This window comes from Eumetopias jubatus, unplaced genomic scaffold (assembly GCF_037043125.1).
Source record: "Eumetopias jubatus isolate StellerSeaLion01/CBP00866 unplaced genomic scaffold, mEumJub1_p1.0 scaffold_6, whole genome shotgun sequence".
NCBI lineage: Eukaryota > Metazoa > Chordata > Mammalia > Carnivora > Otariidae > Eumetopias > Eumetopias jubatus.
This window is the reverse complement of record NW_028274812.1, coordinates 97,524,999-97,550,415: the sequence shown is the minus strand read 5'-3', so window position 1 is coordinate 97,550,415 and position 25,417 is coordinate 97,524,999. Positions and strand designations below refer to the sequence as shown.

Below are 25,417 nucleotides of genomic sequence, written 5' to 3'. Positions count from 1 at the left end.
TCAATTCACAAACACTGTGCATGGTGTGGGGGTGTGAGAAGAGAACACCAAGTTTAGTAGGATGCTTATTTCAGTTGACAGGAGTCACAGATGCTCATGCAAAGATTAAGTATACTTAAAAAGGTAACGTGAGGGGCGCCTGGGTGGTTCAGGTGTTAAGCGTCTGCCTTCGGCTCAGGTCATGATCCCAGGGTCCTGGGATGGAGCCCCACATCGGGCTCCCTGCTCATCGGGAAGCGTGCTTCTCCCTCTCCCACTCCCCCTGCTTGTGTTCCCTCTCTCGCTTGTCTCTCTCTGTCACATAAATAAATAAAATCTTAAAAAAAAAAAAAAGAAAGGTAACATGAGACAGGGAAGCAAGCCCATAGAATTCATGCAAAGGAGGGGTCTGACCACAGGCCCTGATTTGGACTTCAGGGGAGGGAGTCTTGTGGTCCAGGGGAGATGGAGGAGACGGGGGGTCAGAGTTGAAGACTTAATTTTTTGGATCAAGAGCATTCATCCATTGGAAGACTTAGAATTTCCCTAGAGAATTTTGATGCATAAATACTAGTTGTTGTAATTTTGTCCCTATTAAATGGGAATAATTTAAAAAAGCCACAGTTTTGAGTGAATGTTGAAGTAGGGGATGAATACAAATACTGTTTTTTAGTTTTTGGTATTTAGTTGCTGTTACTGAGAGGTTTAAGTAGGCAATATTCAGAATTTTGTTCTGAGAGGAGGGTAAGTAAAAAGAAATGCCAAACTGTCCACCTGTTTTTATTCCTTTCCCATTATTCTATATGAAACCTAACATTCTGTAATTCTTTTTTACTTTTTGGTTGATTTGTTTTTATATTTGCACATCGGGATCTTGTGTCTCAAGACATGTTTGTGTTTGCTTAGCCAGAACTCTGCTGGGGAGGAAAAGCTGAGGCGTGAAGGTTATTTTGGTAATTGTGGCTAGAATTAGGTGAAAACTTTCTGGGCTGGGAAAGTTTTTTGGCAGCACAAGTTACCAAGACTCCAAAATAAAACTTTGACAAAGGTGCCCCTGTGGCGCTGCGCGGAGAGACCCATGTCTGCCCTTCTGCTCTGCGTTGTGCCTTCACAGACACGGGGAAGGCTGCTCAGGCAGGAATTATGCCTTTGTCTACAAGGCTGCCTGCCGCCTGCTGCCTGGGTGAGTCTGTGGTGATTGGAATAATATGATAAATGGGATGATGCCTTTGAAAAAAATTTCCATTTAGCATTTTTTTTCCCCCTGCACACCCAGAGGAACAGCTGTGGCAGCAAATGCAGACTTGAATCATGCATTCATATTTAGTCTTGTTTGACAATCCCAGATATTTTTAAGCAGGATCGAGTCAGGCAACCAGCATTTCAGCATTCAAACTGTCTTAATCAGCCAGACTGTTTGGCACACAAGAACCTTGTTTTACCCAAGTAGTAAATAATTCTCAGTGAAGCAATATGATGTACCGAGTGTGCCCAAAGTCACATCATTCAGTATTTTACTACAGCTTGTCAGCATCCCTTTCTACATGCTTGTTCTGTTCATCACTAGATGTTTATAACTTGTAGTGTTTGAATTCTGTGTTTGGCCAGGTCTCGATCGATGGTTTTTAGATATAATAAGGACCCTAAATTCAGTATGACCCTCCCATTTTCCTTCTTGCCCTAATGCAGCATTGCCTGCTACATGCATGGTTCATTTTTTTGCTGAGAATGTTTCATACTATGCCTACTTGTTTCCTTCTTAAGACCATGGACCATGGGGTTTTGTCAGTTGCTTCTGCTATGGATAAGTGGCTCTCATCCATTGAGTCGACTCTCCATTTATGGGCCTTCCTTCTCCCAGGCTCCTCTCCCGTCCCTTCCTCATAGCCCTGGCTCTGAAGTCCACACTCTCCAGGCCTCCCCGACCTCCCTGCGCTGCCCTCCTTGTTGCCTTCTGGGCAAAGATGGGAACCCACAGCTTTCTCCACATCTGTTGCCTCCCTGCTCACTCCACAAATTTTCCAAACTACAACAAAAATCGAACCCGAGATCGCATTAACACAAACTTCTCCCTTGACCTTGGTATCTCCCTCAAGCTACAAACCCCTTTTCTCTCCCCCAGGCTTTTTGAAGGCATACTTCCCCAGGTTCTCAGTCTTGTAGATTTTTAATGGAGCGTTATAATTTTTTTTTAATGGGATTGTGACACAGGATTGCTAACTCTTTATTTTGATAAGGAAAACTATGAGTGTCATTTTAGTAAAAGACAAAGAGGTTTCAACCCTCCAGGCAAGACATAATCTCTGATGAAACAGGGGACAACAGTCCTTTTAAATACATAAATTTGGCTTCATGATCAGAAAACCTTGTCACCTTCTCCCCAATTGCCTTGTCTGCCAATTGGGAATACTGTGTCTCTCACTAGAATTTGGCCCCTACTGCTTTTACACTCCCCTTCTCTTCTCTTTTTCCGCAGAAGCCAGTGGAGAACACTGGCTTCTCACTTTGTGCTTTCATTTCCCCTCAAACCACCATGTGTGTATCCTCTTGAAGGTGACAGCAAATTCCTAATAGCCAAGTCTATCTCTTCCTTACCTGTTGGTTGTCACTTGGACCACCCCTCTTGGTGACACTCTGTGCTCCCTGACTTCTTAGCTCTGCCCCCACAGTTCTCTTCTGTCTGCCTGTTGGGTGCCCCCTGCCCATAACGGGAGGTTCACACTTGTATGCTTTCTTTTCAGACTGTGCACCTACCCCCACTTGGGTGTGAAATGCCTGCCAAGTGGTAGCTCAGAATTGCAGTCTTGTGTTTCTACTTCCTCTTTCTCTCCATATTCATTTCCCCAGGCATCTCTTATTCCCACATGTTTGGAGCTGATGGGATCTGACTGTCCATATCCTCAACTGCTACTTCTGGGGCTTCCTCAGCCCTGAGGCAGATGGACTAGAATTTCAAAGCTCTGCTCTTCCTACAAGCCAGCAGAGCGATCTTGGACAATCTAGTTAATGTTTGGAAGCCTGCTTCTTCATCTGTTAATGGGACTACTGTCTGAGGATTTGTTGTCAGGATTAGAGATGATGCATGCAAAATGCCCTTTGCAGGACCTGGTATATTATAGGCCCTAAGGATGGCGGCTCTTCTTATTTGGAGACAATCATGTGGAACAGCAGGAATTGGAGGGGAGGAGTTGTTCTTTTTCAGAGCCGTAACTGTCAATTTACCTGATCTTGAGCCTGTCCCCAGCTTTTTCTCTGAGTGCCTGACTTTCCACTTGTGGCTAAGATGGCAGTGACAATAGCTGTTAGGTGACTAATTTCAAAAGAGGCTCCTCTGAGTACCAGGCTGTCAAATACAATTTCAGATCTTCATCGGAAGTAGCAGTATTGTGCTAGAAAATGTAAAGTGTCTATAAGGTTGAAAGGAGGGCTTCGTGTATGTGTGTATATGTGCATGTGTGCATATGTCCATGCACCACCATGGCAGCCAGCTGGGCGTGTCTGCTCAGCACTGACCAGGGTGAGCCATGGCCCTCATTTTCTTTTTTTTAAAAAAAATTTATTTAAATTCAGTTAATACCTGTAGGTCATGTCTTACACATTTTCCCTTTGTAGACTAGAAATACAAATGTAATTAAACTCTGATGGGCAGTTGTTCGTCTTGAACAAGTCTTGAAGTGGATTATTGAATGTCGGTGCAGAGTTTAGGCAAGGCTAGCCGTCTCTGATGTCCACGTGCATGCTTGTGAATTGTTGCATTCCCGTTAGGGTTACCTCTGTCCCCTATTTCTTTGCAGGGCAGTTCAAGGGTGGCTTTCTTTGTGATGGTTCCATTTGTTGATGCTGCATTATTTTTTCTTCGTCTCTGACGTGGTTTAACATCAGTGATGTCGTATTGAGGTACTGTCTTCAAATTCTTGACAGTTCATGCAGTTACATCATTCTTTGTCTAAGACTGGATACTAACAGTGGGCGCCTGGGTGGCTTAGTCGATTAAGCGTCTACCTTCAGCTCAGGTCATGATCTCAGGGTCCTGGGATCGAGTCCCGTGTCGGGCTCCCTGCTCAGCGGGGAGTCTGCCTCTCCCTCTGCTTCTACCCCCCACTTGTGCTTGCTCTCTCTCTCTCGCTCTCAAATAAATAAAACCTTTTAAAAAAAGAAATTAAAAAAAAAAAGACTGAATACTAATAACCAAGACTTACTTAAACACTCAGTTTTTTGTCTTTTGACAGAAGTTTTTTGATGACATTTTCCCCCCTAGTCTAAGTGTTATGTTGGGAATGAGAGGAAGGCAAGAGAACACATGCCACAGACTCCACAAGTTGATATAAAAAGCGACCCACACTCAAAACCAGTCAGTGCCACTTGAGGAGAATTGCCTTTTTCTCCCCTCTTTTAGTCCTTTCCATTTCCTTACTTTACCAAGTTATCCTGTATATTACCCCATTTTACCTCTCAGTAGCCCTGGTTGGTGGATGAAGCAGATAATCTGAACACCCCTTTTGTGAGGGACCCGAGGCTCAGAGCAGTGGACGCTTACCTATGTTAAGTGAGGGTGCTGGCCCTGGGATCTCTCTTCTGATCCAGGCCCAGTGCGGTGAGTAAGGAAGTATTGTTGAACACCCGTCTGTTAAAGACCTACACTGTGGTAAAGGCTGGGGAGCCCCTGCAGACATTGTAGATCTGATCCCTGAGCTAGTTAGTGGAGGACACATCTAGGGGGAAGCAAGGTACTGAGTAAAGTTTATCGCTAATCGCCTTCATTGAGCAGAGTACTTACAGAGAGAAGTATTGGGCACTGTGGGAGGCCCAATCTATCTGAGGGGATTCAAGGAAGGTTTAATAGAAATTTTGTGACACTGTATTGCCTCTTTGTGAGTGGTGCTGGTTAAATTCTTTCTCTTGCCTGGTGGGAGCTGCATTAAGCAAGAAATAACGAGGAAACACTTTACTATTATGTTCTTAATCAGATACTATACTTAGTTTCAATACTGCGTCATAACCAAAAGTTGTTCAAGATTAGCCATACCATAGGATTAAATTTAAAGCTGCTTCTTTGTTGCTTCGATATTTTTTATTACGCTATCTTGAAAATGGAGTATTTGGTTTTGTTTAATCAGAAGAATTCGGGAAGCAAAAAGTTTGAGGCTGTCCTAAGCTGTCAGATGGGATGGCGCACTGAAGATTCAGAGGCTCTGCTACACTTGGGGCCATGGGGTTGGGTTTTGCAGTTTCTCTTGACCTCACACATTCTTTCTAGAGGCAAGACAGGTTTATGGTGAGGAGCACAGACTCTGTGGGGAGAAAGCCTAAGTTCAAAGCCTGGCCCTCCTGCTTACTGGCCAGGCCCGTACCCCTGCCGTGCCTCTGTTCCTCATCCAGAGAATGGAGGCGACCCAGGAGCCTTCCTAGTTATCATGAAGGCTAACGGGAGTTAATTTGTGCCAAGTGCGGAGATTCATGCATGACACTTTTTTAAGTGCTCAGTATAGGCTCCACAGCCATGGCTGTTTTTTCAGTCAAGTTTCACAAAGGGTCCTCAGAGTGTAGCACGGCTGGAACTGGGGAAAGAGGCTGCCCCACACTTGGACCGAATCCAGGTCCCTGACCTTGCTAGCACCTTGTACTAACGAAGCTAACACAGCCGCCTTGCTGTGGAGCTAGTCGTGCTGAGGCAGTAAGTGTAGATGATTGCTTACAGAGCTCTTGCCCCACTTTCAAAGATAAAATTTCAGCTTACCCACTTGCCACGTAATAGGCCCAGAAGTTTAAAATGTTATTCTTTGTGATTTTACAAAAAAACCAAATTAATGGGGGGGGTTCATCATTTGATTTCTTCAAGCATTCCTTGTCTTCTTCAACTTCCTATGTCTAAATGCTTTCAACGTGAATTAGATAATCCTAGAAAATAGCCACCAAAATACCTAAGACTTTTGTTTTGCATCGTGTTTTATGGTGCTCTCCGTGGAGAGAACCTAGTATTCTCACTTACTGACCTCAGATGGGTCTTGAGCCCAGGAGGAAAAGAGATTCTATTTATATAGAACAAGAAATGCCAGTAAGTAACTGATTTATCCAGAAAGAACTTGTGCAAGAACTTGTGCAATGAACTTGTGCAACCGTCGAAACAGGCTGGCTATGCACAGTCCTCCATGAAAGGAAATGCCCTGGATGTTTGTAAACTCACACATGCTAAGAGGGAACCTGAGACGTCCGTCAGTCCAGTCTATCTCCATCACAAGAGGGGTCCCAAAATGGCGATAGCTTTTCAGGAAAGGGTGTAGTTTACCATGAGGATTCTGGACATGTGGGAAGAGAGCCCTCATTCCCCGCCAAAGAATGTGGACTAAGCCTCTGTATTTGCGGGGGCAGGGAAGTGGGGAAGCTAGAATCTCAGCTTGACGTGTTACAAATGGATGTCCAGAAAAGAATATGAGTGCCAGGAAGGGCAGGGGATGTCTTTTTAAATCACTATTTAACCGATAATATCTGTGGTGAAAGCTGTAGTCTGTCTTGGAAGCCCTGGGGCTAATGATGCCAGAATTGTTGTCTGCCTGGTGGTGGTGAAGATATTTTGCACTGATAGAGTTTAGGGGTAATTATCCATTTCCTGTATACAGGCGGTAGTAATGGTCATATTGGTAAATTACTGATTCACTACTTTTTAACTACAATTACATCTCACTAATTTGAGGCAATTCTGATTCCGAAATAATGATGGCTTAGAGTGGGTCCAAATTAAAGGTTATCTTAAGAAAGTTGTAGGGAAAAGATCACTTACTTTTATAATCATTCGCAGACATTTTGTAGATATCAAATTTTATGCTATTATTATTAGTCATTGATGAGACAAAGCTAGTTTGAATTAATGAAAAATATTAAAATTTTTTGTTTGTTTCACCTTATATGGAAGCTTGAACTAAGGTGGATGTTGGCAAGTAGAAGTTTTGGGGTACATTCCTTAATGAGTAGATAAAAATCTCATTATTTCTGATATTTTTATGTAAATAGATGTTTCTTCAGAAGTTAATTGCTACTGCTTCTCAGATAGTTACAACAATGGCAAAAGCCCTCTAAATCCTCTCATCTCTATTAATGATGCTACTCTTCTTCCTCAGATTATTTGGCCTTGAATGGAAACCAGTGGTCCTCTCTACTGATCTCCCTCAAATATTAACGAATGAGGTCAGACAGAGTGCCATGGGCTTTTATTCATGCTACTCTTCTTTTATCCTTGGGACAGCCCTATGCCGGAGGTGATTAATCCCCTTTTTATAGAAGAGGAAACTCCTTGTCTAGCAAAGTAATTGTAAATAGCTCAACCTGGTGTTTGGTAATCTGTTATCAAGAGATCGCTTCAGCCTTCTCGCCACGTACTCCCGTATTGATATCCTGAAGTTCATACTGTACCATCTTTTCCCAGGGCTTACCCTCTCCTCGCTGCATTCAGTATCCCATTCATGCCTGGGTTTCTCCTCTGCTCTTACTTATTTGGTTCAAAGTGTTAAGTGTCCTTTGTCTAATTTTCTCTTTTCTCTGATCTTGTGTAGCACTGAAGGTATGATGTGCTGGCATTAATTAAAAAAAAAAAAATCTGTTGATGACCCATTTTACAGATAAGGAAATTAAGGCACAGGTAGGTTAAATAGTTTGCCCTTGGGCATAAAACTAGAAACGCAGAAAACTGGTGCAGATTGCTCTTGTGGCTCTTTGGATTTGATGGAGGACAAATTGGATACAGGGAGAGACCATTTAAGAGGATATTCTAGTCATCTAGATGATTGAGGTCTGAACTAAGTTGATAATAGGAGTGGACAGAAAAAGATGGAGAATATGAGAAGGATTTGGAAATTGTAAGAATTGGCATGGGGGAAAGGATTCAAATTAGTTTTTTAATGAGGTTGGTGGTCAGCCTAGGTTTCACTGAGAAGGTGGCATTTATATATATTTTTTCATATTTTTACTCTCAAACCTCCTGTTTGTCCTGAGTAAAACATTTAACGATCAAAGGGGATTTCAGCTGGGAATAACCCACAAGCTTTATACTCCCTCTTGTGAGAGATCTGGGACGAAGCAGTTTTCTTACCAGTAAAATGGAGATAATACTAACCTTATGGGGATATTTCATGACCCAAATGAGAGAGCAACTGTTCTTATAGGGGCTTAGTAATGTTAGCTTCTCATTCATTTGACACCTGTGTACTGCTTAAGCTCACTACTGGGTCAGCTTTAGGGAAACAGCAACAGGCAAGACCCACAAAGTCTTTCTTTGCAATGAACACAGAATTTAATAAGGGACATTGACTGCAAACAAGATTATTAAAACTGCCACAGATCCCACAAAGGCGAAGCCTGAGGAAACTGAGAGTGGGGGGAATCCATGAAAGGTGGGGACCCATGAAAGGTGTCCCTGAGGATATGACATTTTAGCTGGGTATTTAAGGATGAGTAGATGTTTTTCTTCCTTGGTTTTTTATTCCAATATTTGTAGCAACCTAAAGCAAACGAGTACTCAGGACTCTTCAAACCACACCATTGCTGCCCTGTCTAAAGCTTCTGTTTGTACAAGCAGATACATTCTTTTTCTTCAAGTTCATAATGTGCATATGGTAGAAGGAAATGGTCTTGGGAGTCAGGAGGCCTGTGTTCTGTTTGCTGATCTGCTACTTCTCCTGTGTGTATAAGCAGGTTATCCTAAGGAGGGAATGCCTTCGTATGAAGCAGACCTCTCTGTCAGCTCTTTGTGGACCGAGGCCAGCTATGCCGTTCTCTGGCATTTGCTTTTGTTACTCTCAGATCTGTAGATTCCAGACCAGCCCTGACCAGAGTTTCTCACAGCCGCTTTTCATGTGTTCCCTTGACAGGCCCATCTTCCCAAGCTCAGTGATGTTTCTAGTGCTCTGGAGAATATTTAAGAGGGGCACCTAATGGACATACCTTTCCTCCCTCTCTGTTTCCTTGCCTTTTTTTGTTTTTTTTCGGTCTTGGATAGAGCAACAAGTTGCTGTGTACTTCTGTGTCCGGCTTGATCTTCTTTAGCACTTGTGAGGTAACCGGTGTGACATGTGCACCTCGTTCCTCAGTCTTACAAAGACTGCTCACCAAGTCCTGAAGTAGTGGCAGAAGAGGGACTGTCGTGGAGTGCACAGGCCAACCAGCACCTTTCAGACCAAAGTAGGCCACGCATGTCACGGCCTCGCTTGCCTGGAGAGCCGTGCTTGTTCTGTGATGGATTTATGTGTGTTCATTCATTCATAAGCGCGGCGGTGCCATGATCTCAGCATGGAAAGCTCAAGCACTCATTGGAATAGGCCTGTAATGATGAGGAAGCCATTTCATCTCTCTGGGGCCTACTGTCCACCTTTGTACAGTGGAAGTTAAAATAATTTATGTTGAGATGAAGTAAGGTGATAACATCTAAGAGGGCCTCCCAGTGTATTTGTACCTCAGGGTCCACAAACGTTTGTGTGTTTTAAAAATCCATCCCGGGCTCGAATATGTGTGCCTGTGTGCATAGCTATGATATTTATGAAACGAGGGTCATAATGCTTGTTCTTTACTACCTTGTATGACTGTGCAGGGCAGAAAATAGCGTAACAAGAGCGGTACCATAAATTTAAATGCTTTTGGCTTTTAAGTTTGAACTGAAAGCGTTTATGTAGCTTCTGATTACTTTGCAGTTGCTGGACCAGGGCGTCCATTTTCCCCCTTATTTCTCCCTTCTTCCTGCCACCCCCACCTGAGAAATATTAGGTATGTTTTGGCTCGGCTTGCATTTGTAGAACTAGTAGAAGAAACAGCATGGGACCAGGAGAACCTTTTCTATTTTAGGCCTTCTTAATGTTAATATGTCCAAAATAAATGTATCCTTGAAATTAAATGCTATGAAATATATCTTTAAAGCCCTAAAAGCTGTAACCCCACGTTTTGTACCAAGAGAAAAAGGAATTTAACAATTTTGGTCATTTCAAAATCACAATATTTAGTGACCCATAAACATAGGGAAAAATATTCAGCCTCATTCGTAATAAAAGGAATATAAAACAAAATGTTGCCAGACTATTTTTACCAATATTAGCAGGGTTTTTTGCTTATTTGTTTGTTTGTTTGTTTTAAGAGAGAGAGAGCAGGGTAGGGAGAGGGGCGGAGAGAGGTAGAGAGAGAATCTGAAGCAGCCTGCATGCCCAGTGTGGAGCACGAAGTGGGGCTCGATCTCACCACTTTGAGATCATGACCTAAGCTGAAATCAAGAGTCAGACGCTTAACTGACTGAGCCACCCAGGTGCCTAACATTGGCAGTTTTTAAAGTGAGAGAAAGAAAGAAGGAGGAGAGGTGTTGAATTAGGCACCTTGTTCAGGCTGATGGAAGCATAACTAGGTATAACTTGCCTTCCTGTAAGGCAATTTAATAGTATTTACCGAAGACTGTAGAGTTGTTAATGCCTTCGACACAGTAATTACAATTCTAGGAGCTTAGCCTAAGGAAATAATCAGAAATGGATATAAATATAATTATAACATCAGGAACTTGGAAACAACCTAAATGTCTAACAACGAGGGATTGATTAAATGAAGTATGAAAATATATGCAGTGGGTTTTCTGCCACTAAAAATGGCAAACTGTTTAGACAAATAAAGATGGGGAAAAGTTTGTAAAATAATGTACAGTGAAAAAAACCCAAATCGGCATGAATCTAGTATTTTGAAATATAATCTATTTATATACACTGTGTGCATGTGTATGATGGCAATGAAAAAATTACATCAGGGTAGATCATCATCTCTAGCCGATGGAAATGTTGGTGGTTTTTATTTTCTTCTTTGGACTTTTGTGTATTTTCCAAATTGTTATATTTATACCCAGAAGAAGAAAGCCCATAATTTTAAAATGCATACTCTAGAATACTGTGTACTGATACAACTATGTGAAAATGTAAGGAAAAGTAGCTTAATGGGAATTATGACAGAATACCATCAGTGACTTTTGATAGGGTGATGGGAGTTGGTGGTGGTGGGGTTTTTTTTTTCCCCCACTTTTTCTTGAGAAATAATTGACATTCATCACTATATAAGCTGAAGGTGTAGAGTATGATGGTTTGATTTACATATATCATGAAATGATTACCACAACAGACTCAGCTAACATCCCTCATTTCATATAGATACAATAAAAAGAAAAGAAAGAAAGGAAAAGAAATTTTCTCTTTGTGATGAGAACCCATAGGATTTACTCCTCTACCAATATTCAAATATCCTGTAGAGCAGTGTTAGCTGTAGTCATCATGTACATATTATATCCCTAGTACTTATCTGTCCTATAACTGAAAGTTGGTACCATTGACCACCTTCATCCAATTTTCCCCCCTCTGGTAACCACAAGTCTGATCTCTTCCCATGTGTTGTTTTTGGGTTTGTTTTAAGATTCCACATGTAAGTAAGTTCCTACGGTATTTGTCTTTTTCTGACTTATTTCACTTGGCATAATGCCTTCAAGGTCCATCCATGTGTGTTGGCTTTTTAATATTTTTTTCTTTAATGTGCTTCTACTAAGAATGTATCTTCTATTAGGAAAGCAAATATAATATATATATTTGAATAGAGGTAGTACTTACTAGATAGTCTCTTGTGACTGTGGTCCATCTTGAGGATGGTGAAAAGTATTAACAATGGTGGTACATGATAGATGTTTTCTTTGCTTCTACAGATATTCCTGAAATTCCAGAAAGCATCTCATTCTGTAAAGCACTACAGATAGCTGACTTCAGCGGAAACCCACTGACTAGGTAACCTTTCTGCTTGCTTTGCTGTCTATAGTACTGAGGATATCATTCTTGAGAACCAAGCCACGAACACAACCTCGTCACACCTTGTGGGGGTACCTAGATGGATGGCTGTCTTTATCAAGGATGACTGACCTTCACAGATACTTATTTATAAATCACACTATGCAGTGAAAGGCGCACTTGTGCTGTTGATGGAACATTGAAAGAATATTGGTAGCGGATGAAGGGAGGCACTGTGGAGTATATAAAACAGGAATGAGGACTACATTTCTGAAGCCATGTGAAGCATTGAAGTAGTTCATAAATCCCCTATTGATTATCTTGTCTTGTGGGATAAGACTGAGTTCTAAACTCCCAGAGAACTTACCCTCTAGTTATCCAAGGAGAAGTCCTAATAAGGGATGTTTTTTTCCACTCCAGTAATGAAACTGTCTATAACTGTCCTCCAGCGCACCCTTTAAAACAAACAAACAAACAAAAACTCTGCCCACACCACTATTTCCTTACTTTAGCAATAACTGTGAGGATTTCTTTGGGATTCTTCCTCCACATAGAGCCACCTGTCACTGTTTTACTACTGATTCCGGGCTTGCTCCTTCTAGTATGACACAGCACACTGCCTGGACGTAGCTGGGTGGCACTGTTGTGAGCCCTCCTGGCTCCTGACTGAGTCATGAGGCCACTGATCACTGGCTTCCAGGTACCTGTGTTGCCAGGTTACCCGAATTGTTGCGCACCTGGCAATGCAGAAGTGGTCCCCGGGAAAAGTTCTAGAGGTATCTCTAGGCCAGGTGGGTCCATATCTATGATTTCTAGACTCTGTAAGCAACCTCAGAAGAAAGGTACCCTTCCCTCTTCCCTTCTGTTCTTTTTTTTTTTTTTTTTTAAGTATATAGGAAAATTGAGATGAGGTTAAAATTTGAGATACATATCACCGATTGCTTGGGTCTTTCTGGGTATGGAGTGCCAGGGAATGTCTATTTAGTGTTGTTTTCCCCATATCTGCTATTTTTAAGAAGTAAATATGTTTTAAAAATATTTTTGATTTTCCTCTTTTGAATTTCAGTGACTATGTTACTAATAACCTCTATTTTTATGAAAAATAGTAAATCTAGTAAGCTCTAACTCATCGCTGCCCTCAAGTCTTGTCTTCTTTCTTAACCATCATCCATACAATTGTCCCTCTTCTTCAAACCTTTCTGTACCTCCCTGTTCCTATGAGGTAAAGTCCCTGCTCCTCCAGGTGCTATGCAGCCTCCCCTGCCTTGGATCTGAACTTGGCCTGTCTTTCCACGTTCATTGCCCTCGGTTGCCTGTGTCAGACTTCGTGCTCAGCTGTTATAATGTGCTCATAGGTCATTTGTTCCACTCTCTGGTCTCTCTGCACCCCTGTAAGGTGTATATTCAGCATGACATTTCTTTGGGAAGCCTTTACTTACTCCCCAGAGTCCCCTCTGCTGCGCTTCTGAAGTGTTCTCTGCGTACTTTTTTCATTAACACTTGAAATTTACATTTAAATTATCGCTTTGACCAAGACTCCCCACTTAAACTGAGAAAGTTAATTTATATTCCTCTATTGTTTATCATTTTATCTCCAGCTCTCTCTTAATTTCTGGAATGGAGTAAACACTCCGTTAAGTATTTGTGGAACTGAACTAAGCTATTTATCCTTAAGGCAGCTTGTAGGGTTAGGCAGCTGGGAAATACTCATTATGCTGCCCTGGAGGTTTTTTTTTTCCTTTTTTCTTTTTTTTTTTTTTTTAGCCATTCAATTGCTTAATCCCCTTTTCTACCTCTTTAGTTTTCCTTTTCTAATGCCTGCTGACACATGACTTCAGCATTATCTCAAAACTCCCTGGACCAGAACACACCCACATTGTAGGAGGCTTTACTCAGTTTTTATCCTGGCCTGACATATGGGAGGTTTCTTAAAGTAAAGCCTTTTGGATTTGGCAGGTGCAGTCCTTTGAGAATTGCGACAACTTATCTGTAAGGTGAAAGGACCTGAAAAATTATTGAGTTGGACCTACATATATTATGGCTGAAGAAACGAGGCTGAGAGATTAAATGGCCTTCTGAGATGATGCAGCCTCTGAGCGGCAGCTTGGACTAGAATTCCCTTCCCCTAGCCCAAAGTCTGTGCTTCCTTCCCACACAGACCAGTTTGGCTCTTAATGCTGACAGCCAGTAAAAAAGGAAATCAGCCATTTCAAAATACATTTTCCTTATATTTAAGATCATTTTAGCTAGTTTTAAAATTATGAAATGATATGTGCTTTCGGTAGAAATTCAGGCAGCAGATAAAGTTGCATCTTTTTAAGTATAAATAAACCATCTTAACCTCTGTTATGCTATGGAAGAGGTTTCAACTTTGTCGAAACCATTCCTGAGAATGTATCTCAGTCATAATAAAATCCTAGAACTCTCATCTTGCAGGGCCTGGATTTACTTTTGAAGTTTGGAATTACCTATATTTTATGTCAAACAGTAACCTAGAATTTGCTTTTTAAAAAAGGAACCTAGAAAGAGGAAAAAAATGAAAGATTCTAATGTATAGAGACTATCACTAAGAAGTCCTCCCTCCCCGTGCCTCCCCCCGCAAAAAAATGAGTCATGTGTTCTGTTGTATCAGCGGATTTACGTATAAGGACCTTTGGCATTTTAGATGCAATGAGATCTTTTTAACTTTAGTTTTCTTTTTCCTCCGTAATTGGAGGTAACCATAGAAATACTGAAAGTGAACTTTCTTTGTAAGTTTTTGAATACTTTTATTTTGAAACCTCACTCTTCAGTAGAGTTTAAGGGAAGTATAAAAAAATTTCCTTTTGTGTGGAACATAGTAAAACATAGAATTATCTCAAGTGACTGGCATCTTAAATCGAGTTAAAAGAAAAATATTAAGAAAGCAGCAATTGCTGTCAATTGATCAATTCTGAGTAATCCATAGCTTTGCCCTGGGTATTATAATCTAGAGGAAAAAAGATTATTAAGCTGCTGTCCTGTGTTTTGTTATAATCTTCTGGGCTAAACTTTCTCTTTATTTTCTGCTAATCAATAAAACGTTCTCCCTCATAGGCACTTTCAGCTGCAGCAGCTGTTTATCTGTTTCTTTCTTGAGGCACTGGGCAGTGCCACAGCATTTTTTTTCCCCCTTTATTCTGAGAGCTTGCGTTATCTTTTCCTCTGTAATTATTTCTGGATCACCCCACCAAGCATTTATCATGCCCCTGTACTTCTAGGTAAACCAAGCCTTGGTTTTTTTCCTTATTGATGTCTTCTGTCTAGGAAGACAAGGCAAACATGCCTTTTATACTGTGATTTTTAGGAGGTTATTTCAGTTAGCATATGGGAGAAATTCATCACATTTATGTCCTGTATACACCATACATGCACTTTTCTTTTTCAATTAACAACACTTTGTTGTCATTGCTGTTGCAGATTGCCGGAAAGCTTTCCTGAATTACAGAATTTGACGTGTCTTTCCGTAAATGATATCTCACTGCAGTCCCTGCCTGAAAATATTGGCAAGTAAGTTTTTATGTGAGGTTTGTGTATATCAGGGCGAGAGGGTGTTTATAGCATCAACTTCAGCCTCCTTTTCTTTTACAGCTCTTATTTTTCTACTCAGAAAGCCTTTAACCCGATCTCGAACCTCACCCTCAAGAAAGATCATAGCCGGACTCCAGTGTTTTTGCTTTCAGTTGCCCCTAAATTTAAAGGGTTAAACAGGATAATGGTGCTTGTTACTAGTGAAAAACCTAATTTGTTTGGACGTGCTCTTCAAACTGGGATTCCAAAGTAGTTAACTTAAGCAAACAAAGTAGCGCTGGTCATATAGGCGGTTGTCAATAAATACTGTTAGGAATTACCACTCTCGGCGATTTTATTGAAAACTTGGAGTAGGTACCCCTGAACAACAACTGTGTCCACCAGTGTTTGTCCACACAGACCTGAGAATAGTGGGTGGGAATGGTGTGTTTGGAGAGACGGATGGGGTGGGATGGGCACATTTCCATGTTCCTGGCTTAGAGGTCGGGGAGAACTGCCATGGCAAGAAATAAAAATGTTCTCTTACTCATCCCCTCAATGAATTAATTATCTCAGCAGATCTTTTCCGTACCTCCAGGACATACAGTGGGTTAAGTCAGGCTGTGACTCATGCTTTACCACTTAAACTAAAAGCCCAACCTGGCTGGCCAAAGCTAGTGGACCAGTGTTCCCCAGTGTCATAAAAGATTTCCCTTGTGCTCACCTGTCCTGCCCGAGTTCTAAGACAAATCAGAAACTTTGTTTTTGAGAACTGCAGTGTATCTGACAGATGTCCGTTCTGCAAAGGGTCTCTTTCCAGAGGTCTGTGGAAGTAGCCTGTTTTTCAGAGACAACTTTGGCCCCTCCCCCCCACTCCTGTGCAGGCGGAAGACAACCGGCTGACCCCTGTTTCTGCCGGCACATTCATGCTTTTCTGAGATGCAAGCTGTTTAAACATTTTTGTCAGTAGACTTGCTGATGCAGATTTGTGTCCTTAATGTCTCAGGAGGGGAAGGAGACGGGAAGCCCCCAGTACACCCTGAGTTTATGGGATCTGTTGCAGGGAAACAATAATGTTTTACTGTGGATTTCATGACTTACCACTTTTGCCGTGGCAAGATTCATGTATTTCTAATGAATGTAATAGCCATTTAAATACCTAAACTGACTCCCCTTCCTCCTCGGGAATCTCTGGAATCTAATTGCCTTGATACCCTCCTTCCCATTTTTTTCTCAGCCTACCACTGCCTACGTGTTGACCCCTTCTATCCCCCAATTCATATCTTTTTTAAAAAGCCTGAATGCTTTGAGAGGAAATATATTGTTATTAGACAAAAGTGCCCCTGTCACTCCCCACTGTATTGTTTTAATGGAAAATGTTACTTAATAGTCATTTTAGAATAAATTACATGTCCTTTATTCCATCTTTTCTGTTAGTATCTGTAACTGCTTTTGTCAATGTTCAGGATTTCTTGTGTATCTGCATATTCTGTCAATAATAAGGGTACTGTTTTGTTTTGATTTTAGACTATATCATCTTATGTTACTATTATAGCCTTATGTAACTGATTGCTTCCAAAATAAACTGTCACTTTGAACTTGTACCCTGTGGTGAATCATCACCCAGGAAATATGAATATGGGGCAGATAAGTGAATCAACTGTTTCCTATTAGGTCAGTTTGTGAAAATGGGAAATAGGGAGTTTTCTGTTCCTGGTTGTTACTATTTTCTTTAACCAAAGCAAGAGACTCCATGGTTTCTACCTGTTGGATTTAAGATTTGCGCACGCTAAAGTAACAGAGAGTTCTCACCTAGTAGAAACAAACAAAGAACAGAGTCCTTGGAGAAGATCGGGCATCTCTGGTGTCCTAGACCATTCTGGAAAGGCCCTTGAAACAGTTGAAATGGTGAAATCGCATACGTGCATAAGTATACTACATTTTTAAGCAAGTCATTATTTGAAACTTACGAACTTTCCTCGTAAAAACAATTCTTCAGTTTCCCAGAGGATTCCCAAATGGTTTCTTGAGGGCACTGAACCAAAATATTTAGTAACCAAACAACTACTCAGAGATAGTATGGTTTTGTAAATAAGGCACAAACATCTGATATTCCAAAAAAATTTGAAAAGGACCTGAAATGGCCATCTGAATGATCATACCTACTGTTATCTTTGTAGATTCTGAAATGGGAGTTGTTGCATAAATTAACTCTGCTTATTTGGTCAGATGAGTCAGCCACCTCAGTGTCTGCCTTTTGAGCATCACTGACAACGGGACCTCAGTTTCTCTTTTCGGCACCTAGCACAGTACTTGGCATGAACTGGGAAAGTTATGGATTCGTCAGGGACACAGGCCCCCTCACGATGGGCAGGAGCGTCCAGCCTGGAGGAGAGCGCGAAGCCTTTAGAGCAAGCCAGCTGCAGTGCCTCGAAGCTGGGGCGTCCAGTGGGCGCCTGCCCCACAGTGTGTTTGGTTTGCCGATGGTTGGGTAACTGGAGGTGTGTTTGGGGGTTGACGGCGAAGTTGGGGCTGGAGCACGGCTCTCCTGGTCCCCACCCCGTGTTTCCCACTACTCCTCACACACTCCCCCTGCAGCACCGTCGGCTCCCACGGCCCTCGGGGGCCAAGGAGCATTTTCTTAGTGCCCCTGGCAATACCTAACTTGCTCCATTATTAAATAAGTAAGTGTCACCAACTTAAGTCTTTTTGTCCTGACAACCTAGTAGCTGTTTGAAAAAGTAATACCTTTAAGTGGAAAGAATAAATATTCCTATTTCATTTTTAAACATTGCCAAATATTTGCTGTAAGATATGGGTCCCTGCTGGGCACTGCCCAGCCTCTCTCACTGCCACCTCTTTTCCCATTCCACATTGATTTTTCACCTGGTTCTTGCCTTTTGTCACTGAAAACCCAGCTTTGCAAAGATACGATGTCCTTGAAGGAACATCCTGCTGTCTAGTGCGGAAACTGAACGATCAGAGCTTGTGGTTCACGTGGTGTCTAACAGCTGTTGAGTCTTGCCATGTGTGTCTCTCTCAAGTGTAAAGTATTCTGTGGTGCTCCTGTGAGTTGGCTGCCGCTTCCCTGGGTGCCTCGGTGCGCAATAGCCGAAATTGTTGCCCCCCTGAATCCTTGAGTGCCCTGTTAGGAATACTGGGGAATGCAGAGCCTCAGCCACTGGTGTGTGGGAGGAAACCAGCATCACACAGGTTGTCGTACGTTCAAGGGGCTGCAAAGCGCTGCAGTTCATGTCCTGCACTTCATAGCCAGGTACCATCAGTGTGGTTACTTTAATAAAGCAAGTCTCTCAAATAGTAGAATCCTTTTAATACTTTGCAATGAGATGAGGAATAATCATGAAAATCTTTTGAACCATGTTGGAGTACACTGGTTACCTCATGAAAAGTCACACATTTTCCTTTTATTAAAAAGTAAGAATGTCCCAGATTTGCTGACCCTTTTCTGTGATGGCATGTCAGCACATTACCTTGTCCTTCAAAGTAAAGGTGATGTTTAGAAAGAGTGAGAAACTAACTTGCCTTCAATAGATTTTGTTTTTAAGACTCTTGTTAAAAATACAAAAACACAGCAACTTCTGATTAGTCTTCATAAACAAGTGATTGATGTCAGGGAAGATGGCGATTTATCAGCAGAATTTCAACGAAGACCTTACCATAAGCAGAAGAAATTTTTAAAAAAATTAATATGACAATTTAATAAATGAGGCTGAGAATATGGTTCTTCTTGAATCAGTATAACTTGTGAAGAATTTTTTCACCTAGTATAGCCATTACACCAAGTATTAAAACAATTTAGAACCAATTGTTTTGTCCCTAAACGTAAAACAAAAGATTTGCTACATAATACAGTGCTCTCACTGTTGAGAGCCCAGAAGATTTTTTTTATTTTTAATAAAATATTTTTAAATGCTTTATTTTTTTCTACTTAAAAAACTTTAAGAGTACATGTGTATACTTCAGTGTGTGAGGACCACCATTCTAGAAGAGAATGTTTGGGAGTCAGTTAAGCTGGATGGTGGTCCTTCAGTTCTGCTTTTTCAGGTCCCTAGGGGTTGCACTGAAGTCTCTCTCGGGCACCCTGAAGAGTGAGAAACAGTGCTTTGGTGGGTGGTCTCTGCTGATCCCTGTTTGTGCTGGCACAGCTCTATTCTTAGCTTTTTAATTTTTTTCTGCATTGATGTTGCATTTCATATTTACTCTAAAAAAGTCTGTAGTGAATAATTTTCAAGGTAAGTGTGGAGCCCACTGTGGCAGATGCCCGGTATTACTTGTCTGCTGCACCGTGGAGCCTTTACCGTGATGTAGACCCAGCGTGCTCTGCTCAACCCCAGCACAAAGCTTCAGAGCCTTTCAAAAAAAGTGAGCTTTAAAATTGTTTCCCTGTTTCCTGTCTTTACCAACTGGCCGAAGGTTGTCCTCACTAAGTGACTGAAATTCTACCTCTTTTGTCCAGCCTTCTCCAATGACGGGAAGAGGTGATGTAGATCCTCAGTGCACAGGTTCCCTGACCGAGGCTTTACTGCCCACACAACGAGCGCGTTAGTCCTTTATCTGTACACAGTTTAGTGGTTCTGTGTTCAAGCGTTTGCACCTGGCTCACGCTGTACCCTGAAAGTGGGGGAGTCTTTGGTTGTTAAACTCTCTTTGTGTCTGGACCGACCCTGGTGTTTCTCCAACATACGGAATGAGTACCTGGGACCAGGCACACAGAGTTACCGCCTTCACTCTGCTAGCTTCCAACCTGACATTTAGAGGCATCCCAGTTAGGTTCTTAAAGCTTTGTGAGGACCACATTGGCCTGTTCCTCTGCAGTCACTTTTCTGGCTTAATGCTATATAGTTGATTAAAGAAACAACTATGAAAGGAAAAAAAAAAAAGATTTCCATTGCTCTAAAACCTTCTAATGAAGAATAATTATTGTCCATTAATACCGCTTAATTTCCCTGCTAAAAGGAGTCATTAGGGAGAGATTGTACTATGTATTTTTAGAGAAAAAAATTTCACCAGAAGAACTGGTAAGCTGCTTCCTTTTAAGATTTTATTTATTTATTATTTATTTATTTATTTATTTAGAGCAAGCAAGAGCAGGGGGAGGGGCAGAGGGAGAGAGAGAGAGAGAGAGAGAGAGAGAGAGAATCTCAAGCAGACTCTGAGCTGATCTCAGGACCCCAAGATCATGACCTGAGCCGAAATCAAGAGTCAGACGCTTAACCGACTGAGGCACCCAGGTGCCCCAAGCTTCTTCCTTTTAATATCAGTTCTGACATTTATTGCATTTCCTTTTGTGCTTTTGTTACCAGAAAGCTCATAGCTAATTTTGATGATCAGTGAGCACAGCTGTATTAATATCCATGTGATGAAGGAGACCAAGGAGTTGCTGATATTTGCAAGGGGTTGGGTGCTCTGTCAGGCACATACATGGTGTCGGTACAGCATGCCTACTCAGGTTGGTGTTAACGACCCTGGGTTTCATTAGCTTTGTCTGTGACGTGGGGATAAGTAGTCCGCCCAGGTTTGTGTTGCTGGTGGATGGAAGAGATGGGATTCGAACTTAGTTTCTTCCATGAAGAAGCTGCATTTTCTATTTCATTAAATTTTTTCACATGTTTGCACTTTATAAAGACCTCTTTATATCCCTTTTAGAAAATGCTGGGGTAAAATTACGTAAATGACTTTACATATCACTGAATTGCCAGTTAGCATGGGAGGGCAGCAGCCGAGGAGGGAATCATTGCTTAGGGTCTTTGTAGAGTTCCCAGTCTTGGGTAGGCTTTAAGAACACTGGCTGAGTAATATCGATGTTTCACATATGCCCACTGAACAAACCAGAAATGCAATTAAGAAAACAGTTCCCTTTATAAAGCACCAAAAAGAATGAAATACTTAGGAGTAAATTTAACAGAAGAAATGTAAGACACGTATACTGCAAAGTATAAAACATTGTTGAAAGAAGGTAAAAATGACCTAAATAAATGGAAAGGCATCCCGTGTTTATGAATTAGAAGACTTAATATGGTTGTGATGGCAATACTCCCCAAATCTCTTGATTCAACTCAGTCCCTATCAGAATTCTAGCTGGCTTTTTTTTGTTTTGCAGGAATTGACACGTTGATCTCCAAATTCAGATGGAGATATAAAAGACCCAGAATAGCCAAAGCAGTCTTAAAGAAGACGTGCAAAATTGGAGGATTCACACTTCCAGATTTCAAAACTTAACTAGCAAGGTTCCATGATCAACGTGTATCGTACTGGCATAAAGGTAGACAGAGTTCACTGGAATAGAATTGGGAATTCAGAAATAAACCTTTGCATTTATAGTTAACTCATTTTGACGGGAGTGCCAAAACAGTTCAGTGAGGAAGGATAGTTTTTTTCAACAGATGCTCTTGGGACAACTGACCATCCATATGCGAAAGAATGAAGTCCCACCCTAACTTCATACCACATACAAAACTTAATTCTAAATGGAGCAGAGACCTAAACGTAAGAGCTAAGACTCTTATAAGAAAACAGGTAAATCTTCGTGACATTGGATTAGGCAGTGGTTTCTTAGATGTGACACTGAAAGACCACACAACAAAGAAAAAAATGGATAAATTTGGACTTCATCACAATTAAAAACTTTTGTGCATCAAAGTCCACTCTCAAGAAAGTGAAAAGAAAACGTACAGGTGGGAGAAAATATTTGCAAATTATGTATCTGTATCTGATAAGAGTCTTGGATCCAGAATATATAGAGAACTCTTACAACTCAACAGTGAAAGATAAATAACCCAATTAAAAAAAAATAAAAATGGACAAAGAGATTTGTCCAGAGAAGATATACAAATGGCCAATAATCACATAAAAAGATGCTCAACATCATTTTAGTTATCAGATGAATGCAGATCAAAACCACAGTGAGATACCACTTTAGACCCACTAACTCTAATAAAAAAGAAAAATAACGATAACAAGTGTTGGTGAAGATGTGTAGAGACTGAAACCCTCAACCATTGCTGGTGGGAGTGTAAAATGATGCATGCCTCTCACTTGAGGGAGCAGCTCCTTCCTCAAAAAGTTGAACATAGTTACCATGTAACCCAGCAATTCTACTACCAAAGAGAATTTAAAACACGCCTACACAAAAACTTGTGCATGAATGTTCATAGCTGCTTTTATTCATAATAGCCAAAAGGTGGAAACAGCTCAAATTTCCATCAGTGATGAACTGATAACCAAAATGTGGTATATTCTTAGCCAAAAAAGTATTGGGGTACCGATACATGCTACAACAGGATGAACCTTAAAAACATGTTAAGTAAAAGAAGCCAGATAGAAAAGGCCACGTGGTGTATGATTCCATTCAAACGACATATCCAATATAGGCAAATGCATAGAGACAGAAATTAGATCAGTGGTTGCCAGTGCCTGGGGAAGGATAAGGTTGTGGGTAGCAGGGCCAGGATAAGGAATAGCTTAAGGGCGTGAAGTTTCTTTTTGGGTGATGACCGTTTTTTAGAATCAGGTAGTGGTGATAGATCCTTAGGCCAACTTGAAACCTAGTGTTGCTGAAGGATGAGACTGTACCTGGGAGCCCGACCTAGTTTATTCTTGCAGGAAATACTCTCTAATGTAGCCTTATGAGTAACGTGCTGAGGTCATTTTGCCTCAGTTACTCAAACCTGGTGACAAGGCGGGTACACATAGCCAGAGCCTCCAAGACCTTCAGGTCATGAGGAGTGGCAGCGAGGTTGAGAGCTCATAAGACTCCAGTGGGAACTTGTAGAGAATTTTGAGAATCCGGGAAGCCTCTGTTTCCATCTGGGGGCATTTGTCTTTATGTATCTGTTTGCATGAGATTCCCTGTCCTTGACCTTTAAACAAACATACCCTCAAAAAAAAAAAAAAAAAAAAAAACACAAAAAAGAACAAAGAGTAAGTTAGTCTAAATATATCCAAATATCTCTGTTTGAATTTGCTCCTCAAAAAATAGCATTCTACAGTGCCCAGAATGTAGCTGTCAGTAACAAAATGGTTATTATCAGTAAACATTTAATTATGCAATTTGCTAATAGAAGTAGAGCAACTGGATAGGTCCTGGGTTCCCTGGCAGGTTGAAATAGAGCATGTAGGGCCAATTTTGGGTGTGCCACCCTTGGGAATGATGACCTTAATTTGAGTGGGTCTTAACTAATAAGGCCTAGGACCAGGCTGCTTACCTATATTGTATTAGTGAATGCTGCCTGAGAGGAATAAATCTTACTGCTCTTTTTTTGAGGACGAGGAATTTCTATAAAATGTTTGTTTCAAAAATAAAAATAAAGATTTTTGGAAGTTTCTAGAGCAAAGCCACCATAAGGAAATTTTTTACCAGAGATTTCTTAAATACTAATTTGGTATTAAAAAAGCAGAAATTTGGGGCACCTCGGTGGCTCAGTCGTTAAGCGTCTGCCTTCAGCTCAGGTCATGATTCCAGGGTCCTGGGATTGAGCCCCTCATCGGGCTTCCTGTTCCACGGGGAGTCTGCTTCTCCCTCTCCTACTCCCCCTGCTTGTGTTCCCTCTCTGGCTGTGTCTCTCTGTCAGCTAAATAAATAAAATCTTTAAAAAAATAAAAATACTAAAAAGCAGAAATTTTATGAATATATAAGCAAACTCTCCCTGTCCCTAATAATGTTTTCTCCAGTCAAGTAATATTGCCATGAATGTTTATAGATTGTATATTTTAATGTTTTTATAGTATACTGCCATTTGTCTGCTTGTTCTACCTCTGTTTATTTTTTACTTTCTTAATGATTTTGGCCACCAAAATGGAAAAAAAAAAATCCAAGTGGATTAAAAGGGGATTTTTAAAGTATAGTGGAGAACAGATGTAAATTCTTTAAAGTAACCACTCTTCCAGTCCCTGAAATAGAATCCTAAAAATACAGATGGCTTACATTCTGACTTAACATCATAACTTTTGTCCCTACTATCATGAACTCTGTAAAACATTAAGCATTAGTGTGAGAAGAAATGCTTCAACATACTCTTTTTCTGTAAGAGCTTATTAAGTTGTTTGTGGTTATTGTTTTGGTTTACCCCATTTGGTGGTAGAAATGGTGGGAAGGTGTTACAGGGAGAATAGAAAATCGTGTTTTTTGTAGGAAAGGGATGAAGTCACTCCAACAGTATTGCACAGAAATTTAATTTGCCAGATTTTAAAATTGAAGAGTAAAATACCTGTTAATGAAATGAGGAAATCGTTAAAAAAAATTAAGGTGTTTATAGAAGTAATATACTGTGCAATTATTTAAAAAAAGAGTACCAATATTTACAAATAAGAAATGAGACAAAAATCTGTGTGAGCAGGGATTCCTGGGTGGCTCAGTCAAGTTAAGACTCTGCCTTTGGCTCAGGTCATGATCCCAGGATCCTGGGATCGAGTCCTGCATCCGGCTCCCTGCTAAGCTTCTCCCTCTGCCTGCCTGCCACTCCCCCTGCTTGTGTACACAGCTCTCTCTCTCTCTCTCTCTCTCTCTGACAAATAAATAAAAAAATATATTAAAAAAAGAAATCTGTGCGAGCAAAGTCCTAGATGTGTGTGGGATAACTTACATGCGAAGATGGGGAGGATACTTGCTTGTCTTTGCATAAAAGAAAGCTCTGGATGAATATATAAGTAACAAAAGGGTGATTTTCGGTGAGAAGGGTCTCAGTGGTGGGAAACTGGGTAGATGAAGGAGGAAGGTAGAAGGAAACCTTACTATTGAATACTTGGCTGCTTTAGTTTTCTCATCCACAAAGTTGGTTCTTGTCGAAGGCTTACAATGATCTCTATCATATAGTAAGCTGCTGGTATCATTATTAGTGGTCGAAGTGTTAGAGACCAGTAATTCTCATATTGAGTCTCAAGTGTCTCATTTTTTCACATTTGTAGAAGTATTAGAAACATCTGATGCTTTATTTGGTCTCCATACTATCACGTTTTAACTGAAGTGGCTGATAAAGGCATGTGGAGTTTGAGTCTCCTTGTTTCTCTTGGCCTAGGGATTAAGAGCCTGGTCTCAGAAGCGGACAGAACTGAGTCTGACTCCCCCACCCCAGCACTTGCCAGAGCATGTTTTTTATTAGGTGCTGTAAGGG

The 25,417-nt window shown here is 41.0% G+C and overlaps 1 protein-coding gene across 1 annotated transcript in view; it reads left to right on the top strand.

Annotated features, from left to right (window-relative positions):
• Window positions 1-25,417, top strand: part of LRRC1 (leucine rich repeat containing 1) — a 125,929-nt gene that overhangs the window by 67,051 nt on the left and 33,461 nt on the right. The window contains exons 3-4 of the mRNA XM_028097827.2: window positions 11,681-11,759; window positions 15,198-15,287. Coding sequence (XP_027953628.2) covers window positions 11,681-11,759; window positions 15,198-15,287 — 169 coding nt within the window. The remainder of the gene's footprint in view (window positions 1-11,680; window positions 11,760-15,197; window positions 15,288-25,417) is intronic.